The sequence below is a fragment of the Pantherophis guttatus genome, chromosome 4 (assembly GCF_059756535.1).
Source record: "Pantherophis guttatus breed Tessera chromosome 4, ASM5975653v1, whole genome shotgun sequence".
Classification (NCBI taxonomy): domain Eukaryota; kingdom Metazoa; phylum Chordata; class Lepidosauria; order Squamata; family Colubridae; genus Pantherophis; species Pantherophis guttatus.
The window spans coordinates 146,896,676-146,920,105 of NC_142066.1; the positions used below are offsets into that span (position 1 = coordinate 146,896,676).

General features: G+C 41.2%; 1 protein-coding gene across 6 annotated transcripts in view; it reads left to right on the top strand.

Annotated features, from left to right (window-relative positions):
* The window catches only part of DIP2C (DIP2 acetate--CoA ligase C (putative)), a 370,070-nt gene that overhangs the window by 302,176 nt on the left and 44,464 nt on the right, over positions 1 to 23,430 (top strand). For 5 of the 6 annotated variants that reach the window (XM_060683680.2, XM_060683684.2, XM_060683695.2 and 2 more), the window contains 7 exons: positions 7,235 to 7,328; positions 7,642 to 7,761; positions 9,196 to 9,310; positions 12,806 to 12,945; positions 15,807 to 15,943; positions 18,007 to 18,215; positions 20,061 to 20,175. In XM_060683680.2, coding sequence (XP_060539663.1) covers positions 7,235 to 7,328; positions 7,642 to 7,761; positions 9,196 to 9,310; positions 12,806 to 12,945; positions 15,807 to 15,943; positions 18,007 to 18,215; positions 20,061 to 20,175 — 930 coding nt within the window. Of the gene's footprint in view, positions 1 to 7,234; positions 7,329 to 7,641; positions 7,762 to 9,195; positions 9,311 to 12,805; positions 12,946 to 15,806; positions 15,944 to 18,006; positions 18,220 to 20,060; positions 20,176 to 23,430 lie in introns of those variants that run through there. The other variant, XM_087893042.1, reaches the window with a different exon arrangement.

Here is a 23,430-nt window from a genome sequence, read left to right on the forward strand (position 1 = left end):
ATGTGCATCTATCCTTTATCTCCTTGACTTTTCAGTGGGTTTCAATACCATTAACCATGGTGTGATTTTAGGGTGGCTGCAGTATTTGCAGCTGTGCAACCAGAATTTCAGCCAGATTTCTGGGATAGAAGTAGTATTGGTTGCCCTTGTGGATGATCTATGGCAAGGACACGATGACGATGTGCATCCATCCTTTATCTCCTTGACTTTTCAGTGGCTTTCAATACCATTAACCATGGTGTTATTTTGGGCCATCTGTTGAATTTGTGCTGGGCTGCATGGTCTTGCGTGGATTCTATTCCTTTCTCTAAGGCCGCTACTAATGAGTGTTAATAGGGAATGAGAGGTTCAGTCCACAGCTTCTCCACTGAGGCATGCCAAAGGGCTCGGGATCCTCTTCTACTCCATTTTAACACCTGTGCTGTTAATCAGCTTTACATCAACACTCCTGGTGATCCAACTGGTACTGCTGGCCTCTCTAGTGCCTGGAGGTTTTGGGGGCCTGGAAATGGGATGACAAACTTTGACTGGAAAGAAACCCAAGTTCTCTGGCGCGCTGCTTGGAAGAATCCAAGAGTGTGGGTAATATCCCTCAGCTTGCCTGAAATACTGAGTGCATGTCATTTTAAGAACTGTTGACTCCTCCCTCGGGGACTGGCTGAGGCTCAGTTCCTTTCACTCAGTAGTGCCTGATAGAGTGTAATTTCTTTCATCAATGGTTTTTCTCGACAACGGACAAATGGGTTCTTCAAACTATTCAACTTGGCCTAACACTGGAGTTTTCCTCCTGTCCCCCAAACAGATTCATCCGATGTCCAGTCTCCAACAACCCAGAGAAGAGGCGCTTGATGTCCATGGAAATTCAACATCTTTTGGACATTCGCGCTATAGAGCCGGTTCCCATCGAACATTGTGGAACCGGTTTCTACTCAATATTTTTCCTGGTCCCGAAGAACTCCGGGGCCTGGAGAGGGATATTGGATTTGAAGGAGGTAAACAAACCACAAATTCAAAATGCAGTCCCTGCATTCAATCCTATCCTGCATCCGACGTTTCAACATGATGACTTCCATCGACCTCAAGGAGGCATACCTCCACATCCCGGTCAGACCGGCCCATCGCCGTTTCCTACGATTTTCTTATGACAATCAGGACTTCCAGTACAGGGCCATGCCGTTCGGCCTCTCCTCCACTCCCAGGACATTTACCAAGGTCCTGGCAGTGATAGCAGCTTCCTTACGACTCATTCCCATCAGAGTACAATGCTACCTGGACGATATCCTGGTCTTGTCCGACTCCTACTGGAAAGCTCTGAAGGATCTCGAGGTAGTTTCAAGATACCCTGCAACGACATGGTTTTTCCCTAAATCTGGAAAAGAGCCACCTGCAGCCCACCAATCGTATTCTGCACCTCGGGGCCATCATCGATTCGGCTACGAGCCACGTCTTCCTGGCCCCAGATCGTCGTCTGAGCATTGCCTCCTCAATCACTCAGGTCCAATCTTCCCGGTCAGCTTCTATCCTCCAATTGTCCCAGTTACTCGGGAAGCTGATCTCGTGCATCAACATCGTGCCTTTGGCCCGACTCCATTCACGCCCACTCCAATGGTACCTGCTGCCGTATCAGAAGGCCCTAGGCAGCAACTCCAAGGCGCGGATCCGGCTCCCTGGCCCGATCCTGCAGTCCCTGTGTTGGTGGACTTCTCCCGCGATCTCGAGGGGATGCTCCTTTCAGGAGCACAACAGAATAACCTTAACAACAGATGCGAGCCTTCTGGGGTGGGGTGCCCATCTAGCCACCAAGGTGACCCAGGGCCGTTGGTCACGCACGGACCTCCAACACGATATCAATTGGCTAGAGCTGAGGGCCATACACCTAGCCCTCCTCCATTTCCAACCCGACATTAAGGGTCAACATGTGCTGTCTTAACGGACAACACCACGGCCAAGGCACATCTGAATCGGGAGGGCGGCACCCACTCCAAACCGCTACTGGACGAGGCGATCTCCCTCCTCTCATGGGCGGAGGAGAACATACTCTCCATCTCGGCACAACACTTCTTCTTCTTCGGCAAGGACAACACACAGGCGGATGGCTAAGCCGCTCCCAGATCGATCATGCAGAGTGGCGCCTGAATCAGACCCTCTTCCAGGAACTGTCGACCAGGTTCGGTTCCCCTGTCTTGGACGTGTTTGCGAGCCCCTCCAACGCTCAGCTCCCACGGTTCTTCTCCCGATTCCCCAGCACGGGGTCTGAAGGGACGGATGCTCTCAGATGCCCTTGGCCCCCCGGCCTGCTGTATGCCTTCCCCCCGCTTCCCCTTATCCCGAGGGTGGTACGCAAAATCCTGTCGGAGGGTGCAGAGGTACTCCCACATTGTCCACAATGACAATGTGCATCCATCCTTTATCTCCTTGACTTTTCAGTGGGTTTCAATACCATTAACCATGGTATTATTTTGAGGCAAGTGCAGTATTTGCAGCTGTGTAACCAGAATTCTAGACAGATTTCTGGGATAGAAGTAGTATTGGTTGCCCTTGTAGATGATCTATGGCAAGGACAGGATGATGATGGGCATCATCTTTGATCTCCTCGACTTTTCTGTTGCTTTCAATACCATTAACCATGGTGTTATTTTGGGCCATCTGTTGAATGTGTGCTGGGCCGCATGGTCTTGCGTGGATTCTATTCATTTCTCCAAGGCCGCTACTAATGAGTGTTAATAGGGAATGAGAGGGTCAGTCCACAGCTTCTCCATTGAGGCATGCCAAAAGGCTCGGGGTCCTCTTCTACTCCTTTTTTAACACCTACATCAATATGCTGATAATTAACTTTACATCAATACTCCTGGTGATCCAATGGGTACTGCTGGCCTCCTTAGTGCCTGGAGGTTGGGGGGGTGGGTCTGGAAAGGGGACAACAAACTTTGACTGGAAAGAAGCCCAAGTTGTTTGGATGCATGGAGCTTCCGGCTCCGGGACTTTAACACCTTTAGTTCTGCAAGAGGTTGCAGGTCCAGCTATAGGACAGAAGTAGCATTGGTTGCACTTGTGGATGATCTATGGCAAGGACAGACCAATTTGGTGCCTGATTCCTGATTCCTCTTGCTTGCTGACCGGCTGCAATCATGAGAGCCATTGCACAACTTCGTGTTGTATGGCAGTTTTCCCCTTTCCTGAATGAACATTCCTTATATTGAAATTAACATCACTGTCCACCATGGCTGATGAAACCCTCCAGGATAGTACTATTGATTGCCCTTGTGGATGATCTATGTCAAGGACAGGATAACGATGGGCATTATCCTTGATCTCCTTGACTTTCAGTGGCTTTAAAAGGATCAGCCATTTTCTCCTTTTGGGCCATCTGCTGAATTTGAAGTTCGGCATGTTCTTGCGTGGGTTCGACTCCTTTCTCCAAGGCCGGTCCTAATGAGTGTTAATAGGGAATGAGTGGTTCAGTCCACAGCTTCTCCATTGAGGCATGCCAAAGGGCTTGGGATCTCCTTCTACTCCTTTTTAACACCAACATCAATATGTTGATAATCAGCTTTACATCAACACTCCTGGTGATCCAACTGGAACTGCTGGCCTTTCTAGTGCCTGAAGGTTGTGGGGGTCTGGAAAGAGGACAACAAAGAAGCCCAAGTTCTGCTTTGGACAGAAACAGTATTGGTTACACCTGTGGACGATCTATGGCAAGGACATGATTCTTGATAGATAAATGAACATTCCTTATATTGAAATTAAGATCCTTGTCCCCCATGGCTGTTGAAACGCTCCAGGATAGTAAGGATCTTGCAGGATCAGACAGTGAAATTCCTCACTGGAAGAGGGAGCATTTCCGGGATCTTATAAGGAAGCCTCTGCTTGCCACCCCTTTAAAATATTTTTAATCCCACATTCTCCCATCTTCCCTTTTTAGAGGTGATGGAGTAGAAGGTGGAATGTTTGGGAACCTTAGAGGATTCTGGATGAAACTGATTCCTTCAAGTCAGGTTTCAGATCCAGCTATAGGACAGAAGTAGCATTGGTTGCACTTGTGGATGATCTATGGCAGGGGTCAGCAACCGTGGCTCTAGAGCCACATGTGGCTCTTTCTTCCCTCTGCTGCGGCTCCACAATTGTTAGGGATTTCGGTTAGAATAGGTAGAGGAAAAAGGATGCCACACTAGGAGGAGATTATATGGTGAGGGAACTGGACTTCTGGTCACTCCAGAATTGAATGGTGGAATTCCGGTTAGGACCTTTCTGGCTCTTTGAGTGTTTAAGGTTGCTGACCCCTGATCTATGTCAAGGACATCCTTGATCTCCTTGACTTTTCAGTGGCTTTCAGTTCCATTAACGATGGTGTTATTTTGGGTCGGCTGCAGTATTTGCAGCTCTGCAACCAGAATTCCATCCAGATTTCTGGGAAAAATAGTATCGGTTGCCTTTGTGGATGATCTATGGCAAGGACAGGATGATGATGGGCATCATCCTTGATCTCCTTGACTTTACAGTGGCTTTCAATACCATTAACCATGGTATTATTTTGGGCCATCTGTTGAATTTGTGCTGGGTGGCATTCGATTCCTTTCTCCAAAACCGCTACTAATGAGTATTAATAGAGAATGAGAGGTTCAGTCCACAGCTTCTCCATTGAGGCATGCCAAAGGGCTTGGGTTTCTCTTCTACTCCTTTTTAAAACCTACATCAATATGCTGATAATCAGCTTTACATCAACACTCCTGGTGATCCAACTGGTACTGCTGGCCTCTCTAGTGCCTGAAGGTTGTGGGGGTCTGGAAATGCAACCACAAACTTTGACTGGAAAGAAGCCCAAGTTCTGCTTTGGACAGAAACAGTATTGGTTACACCTGTGGATGATCAAGGACATGATTCTTTGTAGATAAATGAACATTCCTTATATTGAAATTAAGATCCTTGTCCCCCATGGCTGATGAAACGCTCCAGGATAGTAAGGATCTGGCGGGCTAAGACAGTGAAATTCCTCACTGCAAGAGAGGGCATTTCCGGGATCTTGTAAGGAAGCCTCGGCTTGCCACCCCTTAAAATATTTTTTAATCCCACATTCTCCCATCTTCCCTTTTGGGGGGTTCTGGAGTAGAAAGTAGAGTGTTTGTGACCTAGGAATCAGGATGAAACATTCCTTATAGTCAGGCTTCATTTCCAGCTATGGGACAGATGTAGCATTGGTTGCACTTGTGGATAGTCTATGGCAAGGACACAATGACAATGTGCATCCATCCTTGATCTCCATGACTTTTCAGTGGCTTTCAATGCCATTAACAATGGTGTTATTTTGGGTCGGCTGCAGTATTTGCAGCTGGGCAACCCAGAATTCCAGTCAGGTTTGTGGGACAGAAGTAGCACAGGTTGTCCTTGTGGATGATCTATGGCAAGGAAGGATGATGATGGACATCATCCTTGATCTCCTTGACTTTCAGTGGGTTTTGAAACCATTAGTCATGGTTTTCTTTTTGGGCCATCTGTTGATTTTGTGCTGTGCAGCATGGTCTTACATGGGTTAGATTCTAGCAAGGTCATGATTCTTTGTAGATAAATTAACATTCCTTATATTCAAATTAAGATCCTTGTCCCCCATGGCTGATGAAACGCTCCAGGATAGTAAGGATCTGATGGGCTCAGACAGTGAAATTCCTCACTGCAAGAGGGGGCATTTCCGGGTGGCTTTTGAAACCATCAGCTATGGTTTCTTCTTGGGCCATCTGCTGAATTTGAGCTGGATGCTATGGTCTTGTGTGGGTTCAACTCCTTTCTCCAAGGCTGATCCTAATGAATGTTAATAGAGAATGAGAGGTTCAGTCCACAACTTCTCCATTGTGGCATGCCAAAGAGCTTAGAAGATCCTGGATGAAATGGATTCCTTCCAGTCAGGTTTCAGGTCCAGTTATGGGACAGAAACAGCACTTGTTGCACTAGTGGATGATCTATGGCAAGGACAGGATGATGATGTACATCCATTGTCTCTCTCTCTTAGTGTCTTTTGATATCATCAGTCGGGGGAAAGGACTTGCTTGGTCATCTGGGAACAGTTCTATTCTGTTGGATTTGGTTCTCAAGACTGTCAGTGCAATCATCTATCAATTAGATCCTTGTCCCTCCTGGTTAGTGAAAGTTTCCAGGACAATGACTAGAAGGTGGGTCCAGGCAGGAATGAGACCCACTTCTCATTGCAGGAAGGCATATTCTCAGGCTCTTTTAAGGAGATCTTAGTTTGCCCTCTCCTTTAATAAACATCACCGGATCCCTCCTATCTGGACAACGTCTGTCCAGTCTATATACAAGGTGAAATATTTTGCAATTTTAGAAGATCGTGGATGAAATGGATTCCTTCCAGTCAGGTTTCAGGTCCATTTATGGGAAAGAAACAGCAGTGGTTGCACTAGTGGATGATATATGGCAAGGGCAGGATGATGGTCTACCTCCATCGTTGCTCTCCTTCACTTCTCATTGGCTTTTGACAAATCAGCCATGGTATCTTTTGGGGTCATCTGTCAAAGTTTTAGTCAAGCCTTCATTCCTGTTGGCCCCTGTCGTTCATAGAGGAATTATGGGTTCTTAAATGGGTTAATGAATGCCTGGGACAGTGTTGGAAGAATATGAGGGATGACTGACTGGACATGACTTCCATCTTTGCTCTCCTTGACTTCTCAGTGGCTTTTGATACTATCAGCGATGATATCCTTTGGGGCCATCTGTTGAATTTGGGCTGGACAAGATGGTTTTGTATGGGTTCGACTCCTTTCTCCAAGGCTGATCCTAATGAGTGAGGGAATGAGTGGCGCGCTCAAAATTACTTTATAGCTACTGGTGAAAGTTAGTCATGGATTAGTTGATTCCATCATTTCCTATCAGAGCACAAGGTAGTTGTAGTGAAACATGAGTTCAACTCCTTTCTCCAAGGCCAGTCCTAATGAGTATTAATAGGGAGCGAGAGGTTCTGTCCACTGTGCGGTCTTGAGAAATTGGCTAACCCGTGCCAGAAGAAGCATGTTCCTTCTGCCAAAGAATTTCAGTTGGTGGGGTCCTGAAGACCCTTTTCTGCCATGACTCCTTCCTTCTGGACCATCTTGCCCCTGAAGCTAGATCTGCTCTTCCCTTTTTGGTCTTCCAAAAGGTCTTGAAGACATGACTATGCCAACTAACCAGGATCCCCAATTGATAATTGTTTCTTCACTGCTGATACCTCTATTTCCTTTCATTTCAGAGTGTTATGAACATGATGCATGTGATAAGCATCCCATATTCCTTAATGAAAGTGAACCCACTTTCATGGATACAGAAGGTGTGCCAGTACAAAGGTAAGGGTGATAGCTACATCAATCTATGTTGTGGGAGCAGGAGGTAGGCTTTATTGTATTAAACTGGCAAAATAGAAGTCATCCCTCTTTGCACCTTTTTTACACCCAATCTATGAAAGATTGGCTTGTAATATTATAAAAACTGAAAGTCCAAATTGAAGTCCAATTTGTCTGCCAGTTGATCATACCTTATATATTATGGACATTTAGTAGTGGAATTATATCTTAAATATCTTGGATTGTTTATTGCATATTTTAGTGGAATTATGTCTTAATTCATTGGTCATTTTTCTCTTTCTTTTACATCTCTCAGCAAAAGTAGCCTGTGTAAAATCCAGAGATATGCACTGGGCATTAGTAGCACACAGAGATCAACGTGATATCAACCTCTCTTCACTTAGAATGTTGATAGTGGCTGATGGCGCCAATCCATGTAAGTGATAAGTATGGAACAAATAATACAGTCCATTTGGCTTTACTGTTGGACATTCTATGTCAACAGTTAATGAAGCCACTAAAACAAGGATATTTGTCTGTAATCTTAATGTATCATTTCCTGAGATATCTTGTCTGTTCTTTCTCTTTTAAATGGGAGCCTAAAAATATTTCTATTCCAGAATCCACCAAAAAATTATATTTCAAAGTTTCATTTCTTTAGTGATATCCTAAAGCAAATCAAATATTTCACAGTACTATAAACTAAAGCAGCATAGTTCTATATAATTTGGCAGGCTGTTATATAAAACTTGAGTCAAATTTCTCCTTATAAAAGAGCTGAAGGTTTGTCAGGAAATCAGTTGAAACTAGGCATCAATAGTGGTGGTTTCTGTCCTTGGTCAAATACAGGCATACAAAACACGAACTATATTTGATCACATATTTTTACAATTTTAAATATCCCAAACGTGAGATCCAAGGCAGCTTATATAAGTATTAAGATACCTTTTTAAGTAGATTAAAACCATGATCCAAAAGCAAGTTAGAAAATTAAATTGAAATTGATTGAATCTCCAGTGGGGAAAAAAAACCCAATTTTTACTTGGTGAAAAATGTAATAAAGGAACAAGGGAGATAGTTCAACATCTTAGTTTCAGCACTGAGATGTTACTATCCTTAGAATTTTCAGATTCTAAGATCCTCTATTCATAATGGACATTGTTGAGTATTTCATATAAAATATTGTGGGTTTTAGGTTTTTATCTATGGCTGCAAAACTCAAAACCAGTATATTATATAGGAAATATATAGTAACTAGGATTTAAAAGGTTTTTCAAAGTAGCTGATTTTAGTTGGACATCATATGTATGTTTTGTACTGTGACATGTCTGACCTTACAAAATGATACAAAATGAAAATTGAAATTCAATTATTACAAGCAGAGGGTATACAAATGCTTTTTTTTGAAGCCATATATGAAGCTCTGTACAAAATGGAATGATCTTCATGTACCCAGTACAGGTAATATCCTGCAATAGAAATGTAATTTCCAGAACAATATTTGGTTCTGCACATAGTTTCATTCCATTGTATATAAACAACTTGATTATACAATACCGACTCAGTTAGTCTTAAGAGCTAGTTGCATTTGGGGGCAGAAGTATGCTCAGCACATTTCAATCTTCTCCTCTGGACAAAATAAGTTGAAATGAGGGTTGGTATATTAGAGACTCGCTTTAGGCACATCTATAGCTTTTAACCCACAGGTCAATTATTTGCAATCACGCGGTGAATTTATTGATTGGTTAGCATCTAGATTTCTATTTTGGAAACCTCCTATTTAAAATTTGATTTTATTATTTTTTTTGTGAGGAACTATTGATTATTGCACATAGAATGATATTATTGTCTGTGTATTTTTTAACTCCAGGGTCTATTTCTTCATGTGATGCATTTCTAAACGTCTTCCAAAGTAAAGGCCTAAGACAAGAAGTAATCTGTCCTTGTGCCAGTTCACCAGAGGCTCTCACGGTGGCTATTAGAAGGTATTGTTGAGTCAAATATAAATGTGAAATCCTGAAGGGCAATGAAGTTTAATGGAAACAATCTTGGAATAACAATAGGAGAAGGAGCATTATACACCCTCTTTATTTTTTTTCCTATTCCTCAGTGGAAACATTTGTTCAGCACTATTGTAACTTTAAATCGCCTTAAAACAACTGGTCATTAAGCAGGACTGCTTAAAGTGAAAAATTTCACATGTCTGTTGTATGGGGGTTCAAAGACTTTTGGAGTATTTGTGTACTTTATGGCAGATGGGCATTTTGTACCTGCATGAAACATTTTTCTAGACACTGAGCTTAGCTTGTCAACCTAAATGTTTGCAATTTGAGACCCAAGCACCACATGACAGGGTGAGTTCTTTTCTTGACCCAGCTCTTGCAAATATGATTGTTCAAGAACATAAAAGTTGAAGTAGAATTGTAGGTACAAGTGGGAAAGTTGCAGCATTCTGTACACCTCGGCATATAGTCATGCCATCCACATGACCATGAACGAAATGAGCTCCACCCTCTAGGGAAAACTTTTTAGCTCTTGCTATATGTGATTTTGTTATCTGTGCCTGGAATGAAATCCTCACAAAAAAGTTGACCAATTGTGTTTAGATAATTGTGTCAATTTTCTGTATGCCGGCTTTGACCTTTAAAGCGTTCCATTTTTGAAATGTTGAAATACGCTATTGCAAGATTGTGTCAGTCTAATATCCTTGGATTTGTTTCAGAAGATCATGGACAGATTTTTGTTCAACTTAATACTATCCAGCTCTTAGATATTTGAGACTATTCTCCCATTCTTTGGCTCTTCAGTTGTAAATTAAGTTTTTCAATCATAATAATATTAATAAACAGCAATGGAGAAATATCTATGAGTCTCATATATAAAAGCTACCTGAGAAGGCATCAAACATATTCTAGAGTGATACTCTATGAGTCATAGTCATAGACATAGTCTATGAGACATAGTCAAAAAAATAGAATAGTATGGTTTAGTGCCCAAACTGCAACTTTGGGAAACAAATTCAGACATCTGTCCATTGTATGAATGTAGGCAAGTTACAGTATCTTTAGTTTAACTATCGCATAAAGGTTTTGCAAGCAAAACAGAGATAAGAAAAAATGCAAGTCCCTGGAGAAAGAACAGATGTTCATATCATGATAATCTCCATTTCTAGATTATTTCCTGTTGATACATGTCATTCAATTCAAGGTAACTTCAGTATGGAATGACCAGCTACTAATGATACAATATGAAACTTTTTCCAGATGTTTACTGCAATAAAGATAACTGCTTAAATTGAAGTCCTTGGTCAGAACTTTTCTCCCTGACTGAAATTCAACTTGATGTTTGTAGGCATAGCCCTACAAACATCATAGTCCATAGCTGAACTATGAATCCAAAATCTTTTTATATTAGTTTTAAACTTTGCTTCAGTTAGTTAACTATCCAATAATACTCTGTCTTTTTGAAGTATTTAGGAACTATTATATGGCAATCGAGAGCAATGTTTCTCAACTTGAATAGGTGTGGACATCAATACCCCAGAGTTCCACGACCAGGTTGAGAAACACTGTTCTTAGACTTTTCCATCATTCAGTATATTTTTATAACAATAACTTCGCCGATTCCTACTGAAAATATATTACTGTAATGAGTCCAACATCTGTATGGGAAAGCTGAACATAAATTTACTTCCTCTGATGAGGTTACAGTTATGCCTAGTACTTGCAACTTGCTTATATCAATATTAGGCGTAGAGGTTACTGGAGTACAGTAAATCTCTTCCATCCTTAATATGGCGGGTGTTCTCATTCCAAGATCATCTTACAAGCAACCAAAGTACATGTGGAGGGTTAAAAATTTATCAATATCCTGGTGAAATGTCCCTCCAAGGTAAAGGGAATGCCATTAATCATTGCCACCCAGTTAGCTGCCTCTCATTTGTTACTCCCTAATGTACATTCAATTCAATCTATAGCTAGCATACGTGATCCTTTTACTGGGATCATATTAAGGGAGCAGCAAAGGCTTTTTAGAACCTTTTAATCAAAATTTATGGAGCCTATCATTCTCTAATTAATCTGGGTACCATCCAGTTTTTCAAGTATCACTGAGATCCACCATTATAATTTAAGAGTAAACATACAGCTGAGCTTTTTCTTATGACAACTTGTCAAAGACATAGGAACATACCAACATCAATGTTTGGTATGGATTTTGTCATAAAATATTTTTCTGTGGAGGAATCATTAAAAGCAAACATTGAATTTCTTTCCTATATGTTTTTGAACTTGAGTTTTGCACAAGTAAATAAGAAAAATCATTTCAGGACTGGACTGTGTCCCTATCTGATGATGGGAAACAAGTGATTCAAAGAACTTAGATTAAAACCCCTGGCTCAATGCCTGTTTGCACAGCCTGGCTGGTTGTGGAAAGGTTTCTCCTTCAAAAGCCAGCAGTATAGGATTTAAGTGGTATGTTAAAGGGCAGCACAACAATAATGAAGAAGAGCATATTTAATACCTATGTAAAGTATTATTTCTTGTGTCTATTCCGTACTACATTCTCTTATTGAAATTTTAATTAGGAGCACTTTTTTAATTGCAATCTGATAGCAACTCCATCAAGGCTTTTCTAAAAGGAGATTGTATGTATCTAAGGACTCGCGCTTATTGTTCAATCTCTTCTTACTATATTTATATCCACTCCCTTTTTTTCAAGTAGAATACATCAATATGTAATATCTAGAGAGCTGGATTGCATAGCTCTAGCTTCTCTCCAGTTTATGAGTCATGGTAGGACATGACAAAAAAAAATGAAATATTTGAGAAGGGATATTCCTGTCTAGAGGCATCATCACAAACATCAAGCTTTATTACTCATTTAAGCAATTTATATGGCTGATACCAAAAATAACTCTGGGCAGTATATAGAGATTAAAAACAATAACAAGCCAACAACAACCATGATGCCCAAGGCCACAAATCAGTGGTGGGTTGCTCCCAGTTCACACATAGAACCAGTAGTTAAAACCAGCGGGAGGCTCCGCCCACCGACCCCGACATCATCAAAACGCTTCTGCGCATGCAACCGGTAGTAAAGGTAAGTAGAACCCACCCCTGCCACAAATGCAAGCAACTCATAAAAACAAAATTAACTAACCATCACAGCTCACAGGGATCAAGGGCATGGGGGAAATGCCAAGTCTTACAACAAAAGACTAACAGTATTGAGGCTATCTGAATAGGTCTCATAATATTCTGTTCAATAGGACATGTGCTATACAAAAGGCACAATTTGGGGGTCAATAAAATATTATTTAATGGAAGGGAAGCCAGATCATGCCCTTCCCTGCAAGATCTGATGAAGTGAATAAATATTTCTATAGAGGTCACTCAAGCTTGGCATTATTCTCAAGCACAGCATATATATGAGAGTTGCTTCCTATTCTGGCATCATTGACATTTTCCATACATTTCCAGACCAACAGATGACAGCAATCAGCCACCTGGAAGGGGAGTATTATCCATGCACGGGCTTACTTATGGAGTAATTAGAGTGGATTCAGAAGAAAAGCTTTCTGTTCTAACAGTGCAAGATGTTGGTTTGGTGATGCCTGGAGGTAAGGCTTCTATAAGCTTACTCAGAAAAATGTATAACGTTTGCATTGTTTTTCTCTTAATGCATGCTGGATGGGGGAATTCAGAGATTAAAATCCATGAATCTTAAATTTGCCAAGGTTGCATTGCCTTAAAGAAAGTTGTATTTGCAGAAGCACTATTTCCTCAAAGCTAGCGTTCATTTTTCAATATATTTTGTGGTTTAGCTTATCCCACCCTTGTCAGTTAAAATTATTCTTCCTCCATTAAACATGTACATAAATGTAATGACTTCCTAGGGTGCATTTTAGAATGCTATCCTAAGTATGATCTACCCACAACAAAACAGTTTTGTTTTCTTCAAACTTTTGCAGGCAAATAACTTTTTCATAAATCTCATATAGATTCATTACATAATTTTGTAGGATTGAGATTCTATGCCTCGTTCCCATTGGAAAAAAGCCAGTTGCAAAAGCATTCTGTTCTGTTTCGCTTCCAACTCTGTCGTGTTGGCGGCTTTCCCATGTCTAAACTTGTATTGTTTGGGGTTAACCGTAGTTAGCAATCCATCAGAAGTCATATATGGTCACTTTCTTTTTTATGCCCAAGATTGGAAAGAGAAGTGTTACAAAAAGGTATATTTAACAGGGTGGAAGAATAACGAGAAGTCTGGAATTTGATTCCAGAAGACTTGATTATGCCATCTCTTCTTAAGATTAAAGAATGTGTTTACTCTTCCCCAGAATTACTTATTTTTACAGGTTTAGATGTCGGACATGAACTGCATTCATTGTTTTATTTAATTCCTTAGTGTTAATTTTCCTGCGGGAATTAACTTTTTTATCTTCTCTGCACCATATTTCTGCAACATCTCTGGCGGGATGGAGGTAATGCATAAATCCTGGTTCTCCTTGATCTCTCAGTGGCATTAATACCAACAGTCATGGTATCCTTCTGGGTCGGCTTTAGGAACTGGGGTGGGCAGCACTATATTGTGCTGGTTCTCCTCCTTACTTGGGAGCCAATCCAGTTTCAAGAGAGAGAGAGAGAGATCTAGTTTGTGACCAATACTATGTGGAGTGGGGGTGGGGGGGCTTCAGAGCTCTGGTCTCTCTCTCTTGCTTTTAATATTTACATGAGGCCGCTAGGTGAAGTGATCCATTGGTTTGGGATGACATATATAGTCATTTGCTTACTCTATCCCAGATCTCTTCAAAGTGCCATGGATGTCCTATCTCAGTATCTGGGGGTTATTGGGGACTGGATGGGGAGAAACAATCTCTGACTCAATCCTAGCAAGATTGGGTGACTATGGAAGAGAACTCCTCCATCTCTGGTTCTGAATGGCGTTGCACTGCTCCAAACAGACTGTGTGTGCATAATCTGGGAGGGTCTTATTGGACTTGTGAAGAACCAGTGGCAGCCATGGCCAAGGCAACCTTTCCACACCTCTGGGTGGTATGCCAGTTACACCCATACCTGGACCAGGAGGCCCTGGTCACAGTAATCCATGCCCTTGTAATCTCCAGATTAAACTACTGTAATATGGTCTACATGAGGCTGCCTTGTAGACTGTTAGGAAACTTCAGCCGATTCAGAATGCAGTAGCATAGATCGTACATGGTGCCAGATATGATGGCACACATAACCCCAATTCCTGCTCGAGCTGCACTGGTTATCAGTGTTTCCAAGTGAAGCTCAAGATGCTATAAGGCCCTACTTCTCAAGGTACCCAAAGGATTGCCTTTTTAAAAAGAGATTCAGTCCATCCTACTGCCTCAAAGAAAAAGGCATATGACTGGGAAAATGAGGAAACGTCCACAGAAGATGATGTAATTAAAAACATTTTAGATTGTGCAGAAATGGATAGATTGACATTAAAAGTAAAAGAAAAAGAAGATACAGAGTATTTTCGAATGTGGGACTTGTTTTGTAAATGGTTGGAGAGTAGAGGTAGAAATTAGGAGTTGGAAGAGTATTACTATATAAAAATAAATTGATCGAGACAATATGCTGTTCATTAAGCACTTATGTATGTAATGTGAAAATATATAAACAGTTTTTTTAAAAAAAGAATGCATATGATGCAGATTCCATCTAAGTATATTTACATAGAATGTCAGTTGGTAGGGCCCAGAAAACAAGCTTTTTCTACAGCTGCCCTCTGCTGTATGGAATTTCCTCCTTTTGGAAACCAGAATGGTTCCAACCTTGTAATCTTTTTGCAAGATCCTTGTAATCTTTTTGTAAGACCCTAAAAACCTGGTTATGTTCCCTAAAGCCCTGAATGTGCCAAGGGCCCTATTTCCAGCTATATTGCTAATGAGCTAAATACCTTGCTCCTATGAATATTTAATTTGGGTTTTTAGTGTTTTTAATAGGGCACAATGGCTTAGCGGTTAAGACCCTGGGCTTGTCAATCAATGGTTAGCAGTTCAAGACCCAAGTGCCACGTGATAGGGTGAGCTTCCATTCAAGATTTAGAAAAAAAGGGGGGGAAGGGGGGTGTATCAAGAAGCCCAGCCTTTTTTATAAAATAAAAGTTCTCCTCCCAGTCACTGAAGAGATGCAAACACCTAATTTCTAGTGCTATTTCTAGAATCAGTTTTCTAGTGCTTTGTGGTTATGAATCTGAATCAATGTAATGATTGATAGTTTAAAATCAAACAACCCCATAACACTGTTAACTCAGATTTGGTGTGTTACGTTGAATTCAACATTATGCTAGATTTATCCTGCCTTTAATTCTTTCGGCAGTCAAGGCAGCACGCTGCTTGACCCCTCCTACTTTATCAACAGCAACAATCCTGTGAATTGGTCACATTGCCAATGTCTATTACGCAACACTAGAAAAAATGCTATTCTTTCTTTTCCTCACCAATAGCCATAATGTGTGCTGTCAAACCAGATGGAGTCCCTCAACTCTGCCGAACAGATGAAGTTGGTGAACTCTGTGTATGTGCTATTGCCACAGGTACATCTTACTATGGACTTTCTGGAATGACCAAAAATACATTTGAGGTAAGCTGGTAAACTGTTAACTTCATTAAAAAAAAAAAAAAAACTTTCATATTTATATTCATAGCAATGATTCATTTGTGAGGCTGCGCTTCTAATTAAGTTGAGCCATTATTGTCTTCTCCAGTCATTCCCAATCTGGACATCTGCTCCAGAATACCTCAGTGACTTGACATGTGGAGATTGGCATTCTGCAGCTCTAGAGGGCTCCAGAATACAGAAGGAGAATGCTCTTTCATTCTGACGGGTAGAATATTTCCAGTTGAAGGTTTTCTCAAAATAATGTTTTATTTATGTGTGTATGTGTGTATATATTGCGTGTATATTGCGTGTATATTGCGTGTATTGTGCATTATAAATTAAATCAAAATAATAATAATAATGACTAAGGAATTCAAACAGGAGGAAAATATTTAAAGATTTAAAAAGGTAATGGGAAAAGCAAGAAGATATCTGGGGAAAGGAGATGGGGTTAGAACAGATAGCTTTAAATCTAAAATCCGAATTTCTCTCTAAAATACACTTCCAAATATAAGGCCTAAGGCAAGCAAATTTTACTTTATCTCCAACTTTGGGGCATCAATAATCCACCCCTCCAAAAAAGGAATAAAAATGTTCCAAAAAAAAAAAAAAGAAAACAGATAGCTTTAAAACTTGACAATGGGAAAGGGTAGAGAGGGGAGAAAAAATTAGATTGCACAGTCAGAATGCAGATCTAGAAGTCGATGGAGTAAAAGGCTTAAGAGAAGAATATGGGAGGCAAGTCAAAAAAAGAATAAGACTTAAAGTACATATTTTAACAAAAACATGTGTATAAATATTAGAACTATATAGACTGGATAATTATTTTGTATGTATTGTGATAGATATTAGGATAATATTTAAATACAAATAGATATGAAGAGTGAAATGTGGGAATTATGAATAAGAATTCAGCATTAATTGGAAAATTAGAGATTGAATGATGGTACTATTAAACATGCAGAAAAATATTATCAATAGCAGTGAAATGATAAAATTAAACAATGAGTGATTAGATAATGAAAGAATATATTTTAATGTAAGCATGTGTATTAATAGTAGAATTATATGGATTGGATGATTGGAAAGAACATGAACAGATTTACCTTGTGTTTAAATGATTGTGATTGGTATTAGAATTGTATATTGAAACACTGAACAATGAAAGAATGAAGGATGAAACTTTAATATAAATAGATGTGAAGAGCTAAATATGAATAATAAAGCAGGTGAAAGATGAAAGGTAGAAAAGAAATGTCTTTGAATACTACGGTGACATAAAAAAAAGTTAAAATAGAGATAGAAATAAGAAGGGAATAATAGTATATATATAAAATTTTCTTCTGTGACTGCCACAATCACTAATATGTTTGTATGTATGTATGTATGACTAGGAAAGTAAACTTGCTACCTTAATTCTACAATGCACACACAGAGACACTTTAATTGGAAAAATAGCAAATTGTAGGTCTTTATTTTCTTAATCCCTTTCCCAGTTTTTGCATTCTATGTTTTTCTATTGTTTCTGAAAATTTTATTGACTATTTTTATTTTGGCTATTGCTGTCTCTATTCATATTTTATCCCCCTTTCCAGATTAGGCATGGCAGTACCACTCTGGAAGTACCAGGCTGAAATTTGGGATTCATGCAAATGTTTTCTACCAATAAATAAATAGTGATAGAAGCACAGCACTGCAATATATAATTTTAGGGACATTGTAATGAATGGCTGGGTTTTCAAATCTCATTGAGCATGTTTATGGTTTGCTTGATTATGCTTTAGGGTGTTGCATAAACCAATGCATTTTTATAAATTATTATTCACAGCATATTTTGTTATGTCATAACTATTATAACTTCAACAACACATGCTGAAGCAAATCATTGCTTTATATAATGCAATGGGCATTCAAAAAATAGTACTAGTGTTCCCACAGAGAAATAGAAGAGGATTTATGTTTCATGTGTAGTAATTTTAATATATGCTCCTAAAAGGATCATAAAAATGAAGTTTCCCACCCTCACTTCTCTGTCTTTCTCATAGGTGTTCCCTATGACTACTTCAGGTGCCCCCATAAGCGAATATCCCTTTATAAGAACTGGACTTCTTGGGTTCATTGGCCCTGGAGGACTTGTTTTTGTGGTTGGTAAAATGGATGGTCTGATGGTTGTCAGTGGCAGGAGACACAATGCAGATGACATTGTAGCTACAGCATTGGCAGTGGAACCCATGAAGTTTGTCTACAGGGGAAGGTAGGCTTACATTTCTTCCCAGCAGGATTTTTTAAACAGGATATTGAAAGAGTGCTTCCCTTGCTCAGAGAAACCTTAGATAACCTTAGCATTCCAATAGATAAGCCAACATGCATTAATTTCTACTAAAAAGCCTTTATTTAACTGTCCTCCTTTAATAAAGGCCGACAACTCTGTAATATTAGCCCAGGTTTCCTGCCTGGTCTGCTTTCTGCTTTAACTCTGCTTGTCTCTGCTAAAGTAGTAGCCTTTACTACAGTTAGCCTCTCTACTAAAGTAGTAGTAGAATCTATCCCTTTCTGCCTTTTCCATGTCTGTTTGTTGTAAGCTCTGGTATGAAGCCTAGTTTCCGCAGGCAGGAGCTGGCTAATTCCTGCTAAATGAGAGCCCAACTCCTCCCTTTAGGCAGCTCCCTTTTAGCCAAAGTTTGTTTTCTTTCCATAAAGTGTTTAACGAACTCCTGAACTTTAAGCCACCTTCACTTTTATGGATTACGCCACCTTCACTTGTATGGTTCCCTCCTTGTTGAATATCCCACCCCTTTGTCATGGATTATCGTCAGAAAGTTCCGAAGCATACAAAAGCCAACCCAGTAACACAAGTCCCCTAGTAATACACACATAAGCGTGTGGCTTATGTTCAGGCTAGTTTTCACTGACCACTAACCCATTCTTCTCCACTACTACTACTACATTTCCTGTTATTTTCCTCCAGCTATTCCTTGTAAGTCCTACTACTAGAAAATAATATCTCTTTCTAGCTTCTTCAAGCTAATTCAGGCTGCATTTCTTCCCCACATGAAATTCCACCCACCTTTTCCCACACACAAACAGCAATAGCCCAGCTCTCTCTCAGCGCAGCTATTATAGCAAACGGCGCTGTGCTGGCTGGGAAAAGCCTTAAAGGGGCAGGATAACAGCAAACAGCTGTGGGCCATTTCCGAGTCAGCCTCTCCTCTCGCAATACGGCACTCTACCAGTAAGTTTCAGTTAATACCTAAGGTAATGGGAGCCATAAGATGAGTGCATTATTTTTATGTCTGTTGCCCGTAGCAGCTATTAATGCATTTTCTGCTTTATTGTTTGTAATTTTTAACATTGTTTGCTTCCTAATGTTGCTAAAGTTGTAACACGGACAGCCGTATAAGTTGTTTAAAATAATATTCAGGGCTGCTTAAGGACAAATTAAGGCAATGTAAATAAAACAACCCCTAGTAAAACATTTAGATTAAAAAATAGATGAAAATCAATTGGAAATGGAGCCAGTATAAACATCTGGGGGAGAAACTTTAATCGGGCATCAAAATGAATATCCGGCAAACCTCTTTAGGAAATTCAAAGTAGGAATGCTACAAATGGAAACAACTTTGCATATTTCCATTTCTCTAAATAAAAACAAAGGCAGGAATGACTTCGTTATGCTTGTTTTCTTTGCCTCGGTTAGTAAATATTATTCCGAACATATGGAGAGTGAAATACTGCTTGCAATGATGGTGCATTACTTCATGGCAGGAGTGGGCAATTGTGCCTCTTTTATAACCTGTGGACCCAGAAATTCTGGGTGTTGAAGTCCACAGGTTGTAAAAGAGCCACAATTGCCCACCCCTGCTCTATGGAGAGCCAACATGAGCTTGCTTTTAAAGTAGCTGTTCCAGTTAGTGCTCTATTTTAAACTTCTGTAGGTGTTCAGTGCAGATGTCTTCTAGAGGAAATAAAGAACTTGGGCTCTAATCTTCTCTGTTGCATAACTAATGAGAACTGAGTCACACGAAAGTCATGAAAGGGAATTGCTCTGCTCTTAGTCTTTTTATCCAACTGCAAATATCTTGGTTTGCACATCCCACAGGATAGCAGTATTTTCAGTGAGCGTCCTTCATGATGAACGAATAGTCATTGTGGCTGAGCAGAGGCCGGATTCTACAGAAGAAGACAGCTTTCAGTGGATGAGCAGAGTCCTGCAGGTACAGTTGCTAAACCTATAATCATCAGGGTCAAATGGAAAGACATGATGTGCCAAGGTTGTTACATAAAAGCATAACTATTTATTGCAGTTTCCAACAGAAGCAAAACATACCTAGTGAAAGAGTAATCTTTATTTCTGTTCCAGATGATCTTGGTTAATCTCTCCTGGAATTTTTCTTCTAATTTTGGATTAAACTATGAAAATCTACTTTTTCCCCTCTTGCTATGTTTTCTGAACAGATGATTGCTGTATCTTTGATAACTGGTGTAGCCGTGATGGTGAACCTATGGCACGCGTGCCAGCTATCGCCCATTGCTCTTCCAGGTTACAGCACGCATATTCACGCTGGCCAACTCAACTTTGCGCACGCGGGAGCACCGGAAACCATAAGAGAAGCTCCCTGGTGCACATGCGCTTGCCGGGAAACTGAGCTTCCGGTTTCTGGCGTGCATATGCCTGCCGGTCACCTGGTCTTCCGTTTTCTGGTGTGCATGCATGCGCAAAGACTAGCTGGCCGGCGCACATTTGCATGCCGGTAACCAAACACTCAGTTTCCCGGCAAGCGCATGCATGCCAGGGAGCTGCTCTTATGATTTCCGGCGCTCCCATGCGTGCAAAGACGAGCTGGCCAGCGCACAGCTGCGTGCTGTAACTTGGAAGAGCAACAGGCAATGGCTGGCGTGCCCAGAGAGGTGACTCCAGGGAGCTGCTCCTCCAGTTTCCAGCGCTCCCCCGCATGTGTGAGTGCGCTCCCATTTTGGCACTCGGTGCCAACACTGAGCTATAGCAATGCTGGTATGCAGAGCCTTTTAAGAAACTCAGAGAACAGAGTGGGAAAAACAGAACTTATTATAAAGGGAAGCAACTATATCTTCAAGTGCTTACTAATTGGCTGTTTATTGATTCTGTAATGGCATTACCTTATGAGTATTGCATTCCTTCCAATCTGCAGCTTTATGTTTAATGTGTTGGGCTCTCTTGAGCTTTGCTTGTGATTGAAAAGATAGGATATCCATTTATGAAGAAGCAGAAGATGATGGATACTCACCTCATTGTTCTGCAGAACAAGGGCAAGGCTGTGCATGAACTTCCATAGCCCATAATATATCTCTTCCTCTTTGGGAGAATGTTTTCTTCTACCTCCATTTAAATGCCAGAGGAAACCTAGACAGCCTGACTAAGACACTGGCTCAGTGGCTAAGACACTGAGCTTGTCGATCAGAAAGGTCGTCAGTTCGGCGGTTCGAATCCCTATTACAGGTCTCCTGCGTGAGCAGGGGGTTGGACTAGATGACCTCCAAGGTTCCTTCCAACTCTGTTACTGTAACTGAAACACAAAGAGCTAAAGAAAAGTTTTAGAGCAGTGATGGCTAACCTTTTCCGGACCGAGTGCCCAAAGCACGAGTGTGTGCGTGTGCAATCCCCATGCGTGCGCCCCACCCATGTGTGCCCCACATGCATGAATGCCCCCCCGCCATATGCCCCCCCGCATGTGCACACACCCTCCACACACACATGTGCCCCCATACATGTGTGCACAGGCTCCCACACACGGCCCGTCCCCACGCATGCGTGGCAGAGACCTGAAGGCCAGCTAGCTGGTGGGAGGCATACACACATGCGTGGTGGAGCTGAACTGGGGTGAAGGCTTGCATGCCCACAGAGAGGATGCTGTGTGCCACCTCTGGCACCCGTGCCATTGGTTCACCATCATGGTTTTAGAGCATTCAAGTAAGGTCTTATAAACATAGTGCAGTAGAGCAATTTAGCACTCTAAATTCCTTTATAGATTGCACAGTCTATGGAACAGTGATGGGTTTCAAATTTTTTTACTACTGGTTCTGTGGGTGTGGCTTGGTGGGCGTGGCAGGGGAAGGATACTGTAAAATCTCCATTCCCATCCCACTCCAGGGGAAGGTTACTGCAAAATTTCCTCCCTATCAGCTGGGACGTGGGAAGCAGAGAATAGATGGGGGCAGGGGCAGTCCGAATTTTTACTACTGGTTCTCCGAACCACTCAAAATTTCTGCTACCGGTTCTCCAGAACTGGTCAGAACCTGCTGAAACCCACCTCTGCTATGGAAGCATCAGTGTGAGGATCTTGCAAGTTAACACCATCAGGGGAACTCTTGAGGAAGGGGAAAACCTAATGATGGGGAAGACAGGAAAGAATCAGGCAGTTTACAACATTTTGGCTACACGCCATGGTGGCATGCAATAATAATACCAAATTCTACCAAGGCTGCTCAAAGAAGGATGCATCGCGAGCAGGGATATAAAAGAACTAACCATAGATGTTTTGAAAAGCAGTTCAAGCAAGAACATCCGGACAGTAGAAAAGGTAGATTTTGTTAAGCTATCTTCTCGCACTCCCAAGAGAACAATTCTCTTGGGAGTGTGATGGCTCAGCAGTTAAAGATGCTGAGCTTGTCAGCTGGAAAACCTGACAGGCCTGATTCAAGACCCGAGCGATGCGCGATGGGTGAGCTCCCATTCCTTGCTCCAGCCCACCTAGCAGTTTGAAAGCATGCCAATGCGAATAGATAAATAGGTACCACTTTGGTGGGAAGGTAATAGCGTACTGTGTGACTTTGACATGCTCGTTACATGACCAGGGAAGTGTCTTTGGACAATGCTGGCTCCCTCAGCTAGGAAATGGAGATGAGCACTGCCTCCTAGATTCATACATGAGTAGACAGGGGAAAGCTTTGCCTTTACCTTACCTTTTATAATATTTATGTTTGTGCCAGTTTTATTCCCCTTTGTCCATAAACTCCAGTTGTCTTCATCCCCATTGGCAATTTGAGTAGATGGGACTAGTAGAATACAGTTCAGCATATTACATTCCCTTCTTAATGGCCCTCAAGTGTTAGAACTTGATGTCCTTCATCACTTTTGGGGTGAAGTGCCTGACTTTTTCACTGCCCAGTTTATATTTCTTTAAATAACCGTTAAGGTGAAGCAATCTATGTCCCCTCTTCTGGCAAGGTTTTAGAGAAGGGAAAAAGAACCTCTTTTTCTCTCAATGGCTGCGGTTCCTCAGTTGTGTTGTGTTGTGTTGAGAGAAACCTGATGGATGAAGCCAAAGCAGAAAAACCACAGTGAATGACAGCCTCCATTCTTCCCTTCAATATTTCTTCTTGCTGGTTCAGCAAGACAACAGAAAGAGAAGGAATTAAGAGCTTTTAGCAGTGATGTAAAAACTAGTATTTTTCATTGTGAAAAGCCTTGTGAAGGCTGCTGATTGTCCAGT